This window comes from Taurulus bubalis, assembly GCF_910589615.1.
Source record: "Taurulus bubalis genome assembly, chromosome: 5".
In the NCBI taxonomy this organism is placed as follows: domain Eukaryota; kingdom Metazoa; phylum Chordata; class Actinopteri; order Perciformes; family Cottidae; genus Taurulus; species Taurulus bubalis.
This window is the reverse complement of record NC_136593.1, coordinates 15,083,683-15,098,114: the sequence shown is the minus strand read 5'-3', so window position 1 is coordinate 15,098,114 and position 14,432 is coordinate 15,083,683. Positions and strand designations below refer to the sequence as shown.

Here is a 14,432-nt window from a genome sequence, read left to right as displayed (position 1 = left end):
AAACAAGACAAATAAGGTCCAGTTCCTGTTCGATGGATGCACAACCAGACATAAGACTTTCTACTCTTGATTTACACCTAACTTGTTTGATGACTCGTTCACGTGCAGTCTTTCTGTCGCGTTTAAAGAATGGCCTATGTAAGAAAAATATAGATTTGCTATTTTACTTTAAGTAATATTTTATGTGTTTTGAAGTGCCTGAATGAATTGGAATCCATTCGCTTATTATGAAATGATAAAAGAAAAGCTTTTCTCCAATTATCTTTTGTGTTAAACATGCTTTTGGTACCTGTATAATAACAATATGTGACACACATATAGTTTCTTTGATATGGCCTTAAAGCATTTACATTTTTTTCAGTTTGTATAAAGGATGCCTTTTGATTAAATATAATTGTACCTCTCATTTTGCATAGTTTTACCATTCTTTAAAATACAGTAATGGTGGTGTAAGCAAGGTCAACTCAATCACACGCACATTTAACATGATATGCTACCTGTTTTATTGTATATTGAGCCCCATCATAGATAAATTACTTTTATAATGATCAATACATTTATTGAGTAACTGTTGAACGTTGGTTTGTGCCATGATTGCATTTTACATTATTTTAGAAGGTTGATGTATTGCATGTAAACAATGTAGTTCATGTTTAGCTCCCTTTGTGACATACTATTTAAATTTATATTAAACGTGTTCTGCCAACCCAGCCAGTTCATTCTCAGATCATGTTTTACTTTACCCTGAATAGATGTAGCCTGCTGTACCAACATGAATAACAAAATGTCTCTCATTATAGACAGATTTTTTTGGGACATTCTATCGCTTCATTTATTAATGCTTACTACTAAATACTAAAATCACAAAAGGCATCTGTAGACAGAATGAGTAAATGACACTGAGCTGTTTTAAAACACCACACATTTTAAACTACTGTACAATAAATACTAAGGCAGAATAGATAAATAACATTCACTGACACATACGAATCAGGGAGGATTATTTCAGATGGAGTTTGAGTACCTGCTGTCCTCTTTGAGCACTCTGCTGAGACATTCTGATGAGTTTGGAAAATGAGAATGTTTAATCAGTGTCAGTCAAGTCAGTAGCCAAGTTGTAGTTAAATTAGTTACATGGCATGATGTACCAAATGCTGGCAAGAGTCTCGTTTCAGGTTTGATATTACAAAATACGGCAATTATTTTATGCTGGGTCTTTTTCAGTTTGGGATTTTTAACTGCTATTTGCAGTGCATAGCTGTATTACTGATGCTGTCTATGGCACATTGAACGTTTTGTGATATTTTGTTAGAATAAAAGTTTGGGTTTATATTATATCTTTATTATTCAGGGCATCTTTCTAACTGGAGAAAACATTATCATGATACCGATATTATCAACCAAATGTTTAGTCAGGGATGAATTTCCACAATTATTTAAAAGAGAGCGGATGTATCCAAAGCCTCGCGTCAATTTGAGTGAACAGAGAAAATGAAAAATGTCTCAATATTTAAAATGTCATTGATTTATACTTTTGATTGTTTTTCATTTCTTGAAAGGGCATCAATTAGAGCTTGACATACTATTTAATGTAGATTAAAACGAGCATCGCAAATGCAAAATACATTAAGGAAACTGTAACTGAGGTTTTAATTCATGGAGCTTTGTCGTGGCCTGTTCCTGCTGAAATATGTCTCAAAAGGTAAGATTATACTGCAACAGACAAAACATCTACTTTGAGTTGTTTCACTTTAATGTGCGCCTAAAGCAAGTTCCAATGAACACCCCATGGATCACTGTAGCATATTACTTAACTGTCTAATGCCATGGGAAATATGGGCATTACTGTGAAATCCAGACAGCATTATTTTCTAAACTAAAAGTATTTTGCTAATGCAAAATAGTTGCATGCGAACATAAATCCTGGGATATAACATTGCAAGGCTTAACATTCACTCAATAGGCTGAGGTTGAGTGTGTGGTTCACATGTATACATTAACTGTGTGATCTCTAATGGGACTTTGTCTGAAACATCTGCACTACGATGTCGAGGGGTTGTTTTGTGCTTTGCCTTATCAGCGCTATACTGCTATGTATTCTCCACATGTACATCTCTACCTAATGAGGACCTTAGCAAGTGAGTCATCCGGCCCTGTGTTATAGCTCAGTCTGGGATCATAACAATGGCTTGAGCTGTAGAAAATGAGAGCAGACAGAATGTAGTGTTAAACAATGGCCTTAAACACAGCAGACAGCTTTGTCTTTGAAGATGCCAATGACAGAGCTCAGTTTTATTTAGCAGGAGTCAAATGTCAGCAATAACAAATTTATATTTTTTAATCTACAAATGCACTGGAAAGAATTTGCAATGCCCTTGGGCTGACATTCACATATTTTGGCTTCCCCTTCCTTGATCATAATATGCATTTTGCTTTTAATTCCTTTGATGTTTCCCATATTATGGTTTAGTTATTTTGTGACGTAAGTCTCCTATGTAATTATCAGTAGTACTTCAGTCACATTGCTCATTACATGTGATGTGAAAAGCAATCTGCAATTCAACTTGAATTACTTACCTGTAACATGGTGACTTAGTGACAGAAGCTGATATGCTCATCAGAAATTAGATATTTACATAATGTATCATACATCTAACATGAATATACTGGCCAGAGGTCCATTCCATTATTGAGCTGATAGTTCTGTAGCCATGTCCTTTGTAGGTGCAGGTGCACTTCATTAAAAAAAAAAGTTTGTAATTAATTGCTTAATTAAATTAATTCGATGTTCGCCATAGATTGTGATTAGACAATAGAATATTTACTCAATGACCAACTATCATCATATCAGTAGTTCATGGATGAATTTTATTGTTGGATTAAATGCACAATTTCTTAAGGATTTAATCTATATATCTTTATATATACAGTGACTGACAGAAAGGATCAGAGAGAGAGAAACTGGTTACTGTTCGGCAGACTGGAATGTCTGTAAGTTCATTTGTCCTTATCCGGAGACTGGATAATGAATCTAAATTTCAAACAGCTATACACTATAGTTATATACACTATAGTTATATTTATGCATTTAAAAGCCACATAGCACAGCACAAATCTGAAGCCCACTACCTCACCCACAAGTAGCTGTAAGATGAAAGCTTACCATAACTGATCACACTATTGGGGTCATTGTATTTGTTTAATTCAAATGAACACACATGCTATCAAAGAGTGATTGGTAATGCAGGACCAACTTTGCCTCTAGCCTCAGCATTGGCGTCTTTCTTCTTCAATACCTTTTTTTAAGCATTTTTTTTAAGCATTTTTTTAAAGCATTTTTTTCTTGAATCATCAATGTATCTTTTGTGTATTTGTGTGCAGCACATCATGCATTAATTGATGTAATTTGAGGGTGTGCATAAACAATGAAAACAACCGACTTCATACGTGTTTTTGGACTTAGTTTAGTATGTTTGCTCCGTATCTACTACCCCACTACATCCCTGCACATCAAAGACACAGACAATTAGAAATGTCCCTGAATTCAGAAGTGTTTCCATCCCCTATAACCTTGAATGTCTGGTGATCAAGTTATGATGTTCTAGTTCCTTTCTGTTCATGCTTGATGAAGTTACAATGTGAGTGCCGGGTTCATATATGTACACAATCTGAGAAGACGTTCTGATCTCCGAGTGTGATCAAAATGTTTCTGGAAATGCATGAAAGTCAAATTATTGGTTGATTTACAGTATAAAGAATGAAGTATTTGAGGGATCTCTGTGGCACTCTGACGTCTGCTTGACCCACGGAGACAATACGAATCTGGAATCTGCAATCTTGATCTTGTCTAGTCTTTCAGCTTGAAGGTCTCTGGTTTGACCCGTCCATCATGTATGCATCATGCCATCATCAAACAAGGCACTAACTAACTCATTATTAGAAGTACATGTTGAAAATGATGAAATCAGACACAAATATAACTCATACAATTGTAGACTCTGCTGAATGAAGTGTTGTAGTAAGAAGTCACATGACATGACACAACAACAGATATGAAAACATGATTACTCAGGATAGTAATTTACGTATCTTTGTTGCATTATCAATAATTAAAACTACCAAACTATTGCTCAGTAGAAGTAGAAGTAGAAGAAATTATCTTTCACTTTGGTCAAATTCTCAAACAATTAAGAAAAACAGACAATTGTCTTGGCTCTGGTAGGATATGTTTGTGCTTTGGCTATTTTGTTAATTAACTCCCGAATTATAAATTAGAGATTCAAATTAATTTAAAATGATTTGAATAAATTGCCCTATTTTTGTCATTACACTTGACATGATATAGCTTTGGGTAAAAATGTTTTTTTTTTCATAAGCTATCGAAATAAAATAGTGCACATCAATAATGTAAACACTTGAAACAAAAGACACATGACTTCCATTTGTTTACGTTGTTTTGTTTAGATTATTAAAATGAAAGATCCACAGCTCCTCGTTCGTTCGCTAACGTCGTTTAGGGGTTTTAATTAAAGAATGTAACTGTTTCAAAATTAATTACTTGCAATTTATTTTTCAAATCAGCGATAGCATCTGTTCTTCATTGATGAGGCATACCTCATTTTTTTTCCATTCCAGCAAAAGTAACGGTTTGTTGGTTTCTTTTCTTTACAAGTAATCTAAGTAATTTATATGGTCACTAAATCCTCTTTTTTATGACTGAAAGCAAACATCCAACAATGTATGTCCTGGGATTTACCATCCAGGTCAAACAGAGGTCAGCAGGGATGTGTGCCACAGTGCCCACTGTTTTTGGACATGAAAAAAGGAACAAAATCACTTGTAAAACATATATAATATAAAACAATATGTTTTTTTTTAATCATGCATCGTCACCAAAGAGAGGATTCAAGAATGTGTGTATAACCATGACATGATAACTATGTTTACAGATACTGATATACATACCACTTCATGTACATCAATGTCTGTGTTTTTGTTCTGTAAATTACTGAAATGTATTTACTTATGCAATCATAATTACTTCTTTTCTAACAGACAATATGTATTTCCTTCCTTCTTAGATCCTTATTAAAGGGGATATTGAATTCATCATTAGTACTAGGGCTGTCACAAAACAGAATTGCTACAGAATGATTGTGGCCAAAATAATTCACTACAACTATTATAGCAATAGCTGTAGAAACAAAAATACTACTACTATTAATAATGCTATCAATAAAATTCATCCTAAACTGCATTGTGTCTTCTTTTTTGACAGTGAATTACACTTAAAATACAAGTGTAGGGAGGTGGAGAGAGAGTCTGCAACCATAAATGTACAAAAGTGTACAAAAACAACAATTACACAACTGCAGTTGATGAACTGGTAAACGAAAAACCCACATGGTGCAACATCTGCCATCAATACCAGGGCATTGTCAACTGAAACAAAAATCATTTGTGGGGAGCAGGTACTGCAGCTACAGTACTTCATCACCATGTGTATATTAACATGATATCAATATTTCATTTTTTTTATATTACAGTTATCGTCGATACCAGTATATCGCGACACCCCTTAGTATGACTTAAAGAAACATCTGGGAAATCAAAATTGCTTCTGCAAGTAGTGAACGTTTTTTTTTTTTGCATTATTTTGGACAACATGACCTCCACGCATCGCGATTCCCATTTGATTTATACCTCAATGTGTCATATTGACTTGTCGAAACACAGAACTCTTTAAAAGTACACTTCCAGCAGATCTTACCTGATTAGTAAGTGGTATCCTCTTTCAGACTAATGAAAACTGTGGACACAGTTGCTTGTTTGAGATGTTCTTGTTAAACATGGGTTCCTGAGGTGGAACAAATTGATTTTTGTTTATGCTTCATCAGTGTGAGCTGGTGGTGTAACACTCTTTGACCAGTGAACTAGAAAGCCAATTTCAAAGGGAGATGTAATCATCTAATTTATGCAACACTTTTTTTCTCTGTGTAACCATCACTACACCGCTCGTTCTTAATCTTTTAAGGGTAATCAACGGAGTGCTGACTACACACTCTATATGTTCATCCAACACTTTATCTGCTACCGTTTCTCCATCATGTGGCAACCAAATGAACTGCAGACTGTGGCTTCATATGGAGTCTGTTTATCTAGTGTTTACTAATGCCTGCATGTTTTTTTAAAATATTTATCTTCTTGTTTTTTGATAAGCTCCCATCCAACCTATTAATTACAAATGTAAACATAACTTATTCACATTTAACGTCCTTTAAAAAGTATCATTATGTACATTTGCTGTTGTTGTTACAGCTGTGTATTACTCTGTATGCACTACTTGTACTATGTCTCCTCGTTTTAAAGGTGCAGTGACAAACATTTATGAGGATCTACAGAAATAGCAGAAATGGAATATCATATTAGTAAGAATGTTTTTTTGTTTGGTGTAATAACCTGAAAATTATGTTTTTATTACCTTAGAATGAGCCGCTTATATATCTACATAGAGAGCGGGTCCTATATCTGCCATAAACTGTGTCAAAAATAATGCCAATTTTAATCCTGGGTTAGGAGCTTTTTTTGTATTGCACATGTATTAAAAGGTCCTAAAACTCATTTTCTCAATCAGCTTCTTATGATCAAAGGGGTTGTACACAAACACACAATGCTATGCCAAAGTGAGAACAGATTTCATTATTTCACATGAGAGAGTTCGGCATTACACTGTCCTTTTCTCACTTATTTGAAGTTGGTGAGGTTCAGTTGGAAAAAGGTGACGTCACCATGTACCTAAAAGCACCAATCTGCAACATTTAAATAATTTACATTGAAAGGATGTTTTTTACAATACTACTTTAAAGTATGGTACATCGAAGTAGCAACAGAAAAAATATGTCTATAACATTATCTGTTATCTTTTAGATGAAGTGATTCATCTCTCTTTCACAACTGGATTCCAGATCGGTGTTTTGGCACCACTAATTAAAAACGATTCACTCATAATAACCAGATCACAGAGCAATAAGGGTTTTATTTGGATGCAGGGGTTTTCTACATCCAGTCAGTGGTATGGTGTACATTACATCACAAGGATTCAACCAACCAGACACCAGTCATCAACAAACAGCATCACTAGACAAACAGTTAAAGAGAAGGTAAACAGTGTGACAGCAAGTCACACTCTGGTCTCCACAACATGACAGTCTGCTCCCTTTTTGAGATGTCCTTTTTGAATATTAACTTATTGTCTTTTCATGTCAGTAGACTAACAGTGTTACAAATGTCAGCATATATTCCAGGAAAGAAAATGTCTGGTAACATCACATTTAGGGAGAAGGAGAGCGCACAGAGTGCCCTATGACCTTTGCAAGAGGACGGTCCATATCAGTCGCACTGTTTCCAACAATAATGCAATGAAGGGAAGGAGCTAAAGGACAAGTTACGGCTCAACCACAGCACAGGCAGTTTACACGGAAAACAAAAAACGTAGAGAAATATTCTTAGATGATTCTACTGACCCTCATCAGTAGATCGCGTGTACAGTAGTCTTAGCGATCAGTCCAAACACAGACAAGCCTTTCACAATGATTCTTCTGTAATTCATGAGAGGACTATCTTTGCACAATGTATTCCTTGTGGTGGTTTGACGACTGAGTAGCAGTATAAAGTAAAGATAAAAAGCAACATCATTTTTTAATAAACAACTAATAGACAACATATTAAAGTACACAAAGTAAGTATAAAAGTCCAATAAAAATTGATGTTGTGCACAAAAGGCACTCAAACCTGCTCCACCTAAACAGTGTATATAAATAAAAAACAAAAACAGTCTTATTGTGATGATAAGTTCACCTTTTGAATGTGTGTGCTTTCTTTGTATTTCAATAAGGATATGCTTCTTTTGTAACATTATCTTCATAGATTTTGACAGGTGCAAAACTGTAAGGACAGACAAATATAACTATATGGATAAGCTTAATGTTTGTAATAATATGTCCAGATCATAACTCCCTCTAAAAGGTGATGGTGCCACTGGTTTGTCTCAAGAAGAAGCAATACCAGCAGGAACCAGCAGAGGATGTGAGTGCACTGTTTGACTTTAAATACTGTATTGCCTTTTTTCTGGCTGTAGAAGCTCTGTGTTCTTATTAAGAATCAATCCATTGATAACAAGCAAATATATTCAACTTACATGTATCTCAGTAACACTGCAGAATGTACAGACTGACTGCAGTTGAATCTGGTTTACATGCTAATATTTAAGTTGATTTCACTCAATCAAGCATTGTTCTCTTTCACTTTTGTTTTCGCAACTGCTACAAGCAGCTTAATATATCATTCCCAATCCCCATAAATGTTGAAAATAAAATCCAATATTTAATTAATTTGTGCGTTTTACCAAGGCAAGGCACCACATACAGCCATTGTTTAACTGCCGCAGAATATGAGTCAGACGTAAAGCATGCAGAACAGAGCAGGCTCTTTAGGATGCGGATAACAAGGTCTCTGGACGAGAGCTGTCAGAATGACAAGAGGTACAGTAGATATAAACACTGAAATGTTCTCTATTTAGTTTTCTTCCATCAAAAGATATAGTCAACAGCCAGAGCATAACTGTATCTATCAACAAGGATAAGGAAAGGCAGGAAGGAAGGAGACTGTGACAGCTGTGATAACAGTATGTCACAACATCTTCTTCTCAGGTTTCTCTGGGTGAGTATCACAGAGGATCTGTCAGAGGGTATTTTCTTCCATGTATAGTATGCATTGATAAAATCACCCAAATTAGACTTCAAGTTGTGCAAACTGAGGGTGAAAATGGGCGAGCGTGTCAAAAGCTTAATGAAGAAAACATATTCAGGCTTCGTTGTCCGTTCAACAGCAATCAGGTTTTTTTCTACAGTACAGTTACCAAATGCATTCTAAGCTCACAGCTACTATTTTAACTCTATTTTACACAGTTAAAAATAATGTTTGCAGTTTACTGAATATGATAAAAAGGTGGTTAATGATCTTTACTCTAAGTGCCATTCACAGCCAACCCTTTGTCTTTTTTTTTTATCAGCCTGTACAAGATTAATGCTTCAAAATGACGAGCTATATATTATGTACAAGGTTACCACAGGATGCCTACAGTACATTAGTTGATGCATTAGTTAAGTCTGCCCACAGTCCATCCGTACATGATGGGGGGACAATTTGCTTTGCTATGTTCTGGTTAGTATGTCTCAGACTCCAGAGATCATCTCCATGCCAGGATGTTTTCATCTTTAGCTGTGAATGACGTCAAGTGCAACACCTAGAGTACCCCACAGATGACAGATTTAAAATAAAATACTTTAAGATACCCATGTATTACTTTGTCAAATATTTGGACATCTGAAACTTGATTCAAGAAAATTAGGTTTCAGACTAATATTTTACTCTTCCAATGACCATAAGATAAAATTCCACATCATCTCTCAACGATGGAAGATTTAATGTTTTCCTAATTTTATCCGAACCCCACATGCAGAAGTATATAATGTCACTAAGTTGCTACTTTGCTCAAAATCCACTGTACTATAGTACAAACAGAAAGCATGGCGACTTCAAGTAAGTTTGTAAGTACAGCCTTAAGGCCTGCAACCTAAATGGTAACTAGACTCGGTATTTAAGCCTGAATGTCAACCGTCCAGATGAGGTGTTTCACACACATCAGCTGGAGTGACGGAAACATCACCTGGACAACGTGTGCTGTGTGGAAACTAATACTAAATGTCACACAAGTATTGCTTCACTTGCATCCATTGTATCTCTGGAACGAGAACATGACCACAGATTATTTTGTTTTGTTGAAACTGAGGTAAATCTGAATTGTATGTATTCTTATGAACATTTTAATTAAATTGAGTTTCAAAGAGAGTGGAGCTTTACGCTAACTCACCTCAACAGCTTCTTTCACTTTTTTATCACCATGGTAACATTTTGTAGGCTCACTTCAAGAGCTTCCTGAATATACGAATTAAGTCAGGCAGAAAAAACAAATGAAAATATCCGTATCTGCTCTTCATATATCAGCACTAATTGCCATAAGTTAGGAAGCTTTACAACCTTCCCACCTCTGCTACATGGTACAAGATTTATCTCCAGCATCACTGGACGTATTCATGTTAGAAGCAGCAGTTGTACTGTTACTTGGAAACATCTTCTCAGTGGGAGTTACAGCAGGACTGCCGACCCCAGAAGAGCTGGAGCTGCTGGAGCGATGCTGAGTAGGAGGAGGGCGCACTGGCCTCATGGGTGGGGGGCGGAGCTGAGCCCCAGCCAGCCGGGCGGAGAGAGCGGGTTTGAAGGTGGTCATCATCTCAGAGGTAGAGCTGCTACTGCGGCGCATGGCTGCATCGGGGTCACGGATCATCATGGTATGCAGAGGACTGCCCGGCTCAGAGCTAACTGGGTTCTTCATGGGCTCCAGAGTGTCCAAGACCACGTCGGGGGCCTGCTTCACGGTGTTCTGTCGCTCAAGCTCACGGAGCTCATGGAGCGCTGTAGTCATAGTCTTCTCTATGTCCTGGTTGGAGATGGATGACGACGAGGAGAACAAAACAATCAGAAATAACAGCCAGGTCAATGAGACATGTAGCATTTAAAATAATAAGACATATACACATGTGTTTGCAAGTGATAGTGTTTGAACTACAAATCATATCCTGTATGTTTCACATTATTGTTGACCATTTTCAAATAAAGACTGTACAGTGTAAGATTTGGACTAAATTATTAAAACATTGTATACTCACTACTTATGTTTTATAATGTTATTTTTAACAAATAAAACAAAAAAGTAAAACACAATCAAATGGCTGCATTCAATATACTGCATATCATTTTGAACTGACCCATCAAAACCCATCAGTTTGAGTACACACAGAACATTGGATGTTTTGAATGTGTTTGGATCTAATGGCTGCAGTCATTAGCTCATGAGGAGAATTTGGTGCCAAACTTTCAGTGCTCTTTAGCTTGATATTCAGTCCCATACGTCTGTGTCCTTGAGGTGTGTCTGTTTCTCAGCTGCAGTCTGGCCCTGACATTTACTCTGGTCTCAGCTGCTGCTCTCAGATTGACAGCTACATCAGGGTGCCTGGCTCTTTTCTACCAAACCTTCCAAATCCTCTTATATGCTACCATTGCCTGACAGTTTATATTATTTTTGGTACTGAGACCACAGTGCCACCAGACAGTAATATATAAATACATTATATCAAAAGAGTATGTTTCTCTGTATCACTTTTGCTCTTTTTCCATCAGTTTTTTCTCGACCTGAAACTTCCCATCTTACCTCAGCTAGAGCTTCAGTCTCCAGTGATTTGTGGTCTCCAAGGCTGCTGTGACGAGTGGCCCCCGGCACCGGTCTCAGAGGATGGCCCTCAGGATAGGCCTTCCTGTCTGGGTAGTTGATGCTTCCTGCACTGCCAAAGGTGCCAATGCGCCTCTTTTCTGGGCTCTCCATACGACTCTTGCTGATGGACACCTTGTGGGGGCTGCTGGGACAGGCTGCAGCCCGTGGCGGAGTGTCAGCCACTCTGTTTGGGCTGTTGGTGTCTGTACCACTCCGATGACGTGGGATTGCAGCTCCATCGGACCGTAGCCTTACCCTGCAGACAGGGATCAGATCGGACCAAAAGTCAAACAGGAAAACTCCTCCATAACACTCACTAGAACTTGTACAACAAGAGAGGTGTTATTCTTATGTTTCCCAAACCTCCCCATGACTCCTCCAAAGTTGTAATCAGGTGATTGCTCGCATGGTGACGGGACATCATTTTTGGAGGAAGCCTTATCATCCAGCAGTGGTCCACTGCTCGCTTCACTATCCGCTTTCTGACTGAGGTTATCTGAGAAAGCATCATCCCTGAAAGAGCAGAGGCACTGATGGTGAGCATAAAACACACACAGGAAGTACATGTACTGTATACCTACAGTAAATAGATTTTAAGGGAATATTTAGTGTAACATTGTCCAACTTAACAATTCAGTAATATTGTTGATATGATGATGATTTGAAATGTAAGTGAGAGAATTACATTACACAAGATAAACTGCTGTTACTCACAGGTCTTGTACGACAATGTACTGATGTGGGATGAGGCCATCCACACCATTGTGACGTCCCTCCCACCAGTCTTCAGATGCTCGGTGATACAGAAGCAGAGAGGCTCCCTTTTTGAAGGACAGCTCCCTGGGAGTACGTCCCACATAGTCAAACTTAGCGATGGCCTCGATCTGTTCGACCTCTGAAAACATAAATGTACATGAACAAAAAGCTTGATCAACTTATAAATATACCCCAATATAGATCAACAAAATGATTCACAATCCTGAATCATATTAATCAGTCAATCTTGGCTGCGTTCACATTATTGTTATGAATCAGTATGCAATGTTATCTCCAGAAAGTATCACTCAGTTTACATTGTAAATACTTTAAACATACAACTGAAGTACACTGCTAAATTATTGTGATTGCATGACAAACAGTCACTACTGTTAAAACATACTGTTTGAGAAATAACTATTTTAGGTCACAACAAGTTTGATAAATTAAGAAGACCTAGAAAAAGAAAACCTAGTCTTGTCTGAAGTGTATTTTACCATGCCAGCCAGCAGGGGTCAGCCAGAGTTAACTGCATGTTAACAGCAATCAGCTCTTACCAAGAAAAAAAAACAGTTTTGCACCCCTATTTTGAAAAAAGTGGTGCAAAGATGTGAAAGAGTACAGATGTGAAAGAGTAGTGTCTTAGTTAAGAGTGAATGAAGATGAAAAAAAGCTGTTTTGTTCAAATTTTGTTTAAATTCCAAAGTAATGAAAATAAAAAAGATACTGCATGGTTGTTTTTCTTCCATTAAAACGTACACAGGACACCAACTGAACTGGCTACAGGAACTACAGTGCAACACCTGAGACCATAATGTCACATAAGACCCTCAGCATTGTGGCCTGCAGGGGCAGAATCTGCAGCAGGCAATCAGCCTGTGTCTATCTTGTCTATTTCAAGTAAGAGCAAGAAAAGAAAGAAAATGACAGGGTTACCCAAGTCTGACCTCACACACTCGATATACACAACAGCAGTTAGACCTGTCCACTGACTCTCCACATACGACGACGGAGATAGTATTCTGTGTATTACCCGTGTTTTGGCTTTTGTGCCTGGCCCAGTTATGCATTCAAAGCTCAGAGGAGAATTGGGGAAATACTGCACAAAGGAGAAAGTCTCAGGAGAATTGCTGACTAACACTGAACAAAGAGCAAGTGGGGGGAGATGGAGAGGGGGTAGAGAGAGCATAGAGACTCTCTTACACACACACACACACACACACGCACACACACACACACACACACACACACACACACACACACATCAAAGAGGCAGCACTGCATGCCAACACTGTTTACTCAACTTCAAACATCACAAAGGCCTTTGCAATCGTAAGCTGTTGCAGGACAAACCATCCAACTCATCTCTCAGTCAAAAGCACTTAATGAAAAAGGTCAGTCTATACAGCTATCTTATCCACAAAGATTAATGAAATCACATTGCAAATATGTGAAAACCATTAAATACTGCCAAGATGTGAACTTTCCTTTTATTTTCAATGTTTTGTATGCAAAGTATAAAATGGTCACACATCTAAATGTGTGCCATAGTATCAGAGAATAGCATTGTAAGCTAGCTCTGATATTGACTACACACAGACAAGACCCACAGTTCACATGCTATTAACATTAGACCCAATACATCAGGAAAAATGGCTTGCGTGACGATTAGGACCCATGCTTGAAGCTCCAATGCGTTTTTCTTTTTCTTTTTTTTAGATGAACGATAAGGTCAGCATGCTAGCATGCTCACAATAGTAATAGTAGCATGCTTACGTTTAGCAGGTATAATGTGTCACATTAACCATCTTAGTTTAGCATGTTAGCATGCTAACCTTTTGCTAAATAGCACTAAACACAAAGTACAGCTACAGGGGCTTTCACAAGGAGGGGGGGGGGGGGGAGAGGCGGCGGAGGCCGGGATTACATTTCACCCAGATACGTTTTTCTGATTGGCTGTTCGTGTAGCCCATTTCTTTTTATTGATTGGCAGGGGATTCGGGGAAGACGTGCTTGATTCCTCCATGGTGAGGGCAGCGCGACCAGGTCATGTTTGCGCGCTGCGGCACATTAAATAGCCAAGAGGTTTTTTTCAGCGTGAGAAATACGATCTGTGGCGGGAGGGCGTGACTTAAGACCGAAATGCGTGACAGTCATGGTCAATGCGTGACACTTGAGAGCCCTGGCAAAGTATTGGCCAAATAAAAAAAAAACTGACGGAAATGTCAACATGCTGGTGGCACTAGATACAAAATCAAAAGATCACCAATGTGAGTTCATTCTCAGG

At 37.7% G+C, this 14,432-nt stretch overlaps 1 protein-coding gene across 1 annotated transcript in view; it reads right to left on the bottom strand.

Moving 5' to 3' along the window:
- Positions 1-10,111: 10,111 nt before the first annotated feature.
- srgap3 (SLIT-ROBO Rho GTPase activating protein 3) overlaps positions 10,112-14,432 on the bottom strand; it is a gene marked incomplete at both ends in the record, with an annotated part of 50,516 nt that continues 46,195 nt past the window's right edge. Inside the window, 4 exons of the mRNA XM_079218078.1 lie at positions 10,112-10,558; positions 11,330-11,645; positions 11,753-11,902; positions 12,104-12,284. Of these exons, the coding sequence (XP_079074204.1) occupies positions 10,112-10,558; positions 11,330-11,645; positions 11,753-11,902; positions 12,104-12,284 (1,094 nt within the window). The remainder of the gene's footprint in view (positions 10,559-11,329; positions 11,646-11,752; positions 11,903-12,103; positions 12,285-14,432) is intronic.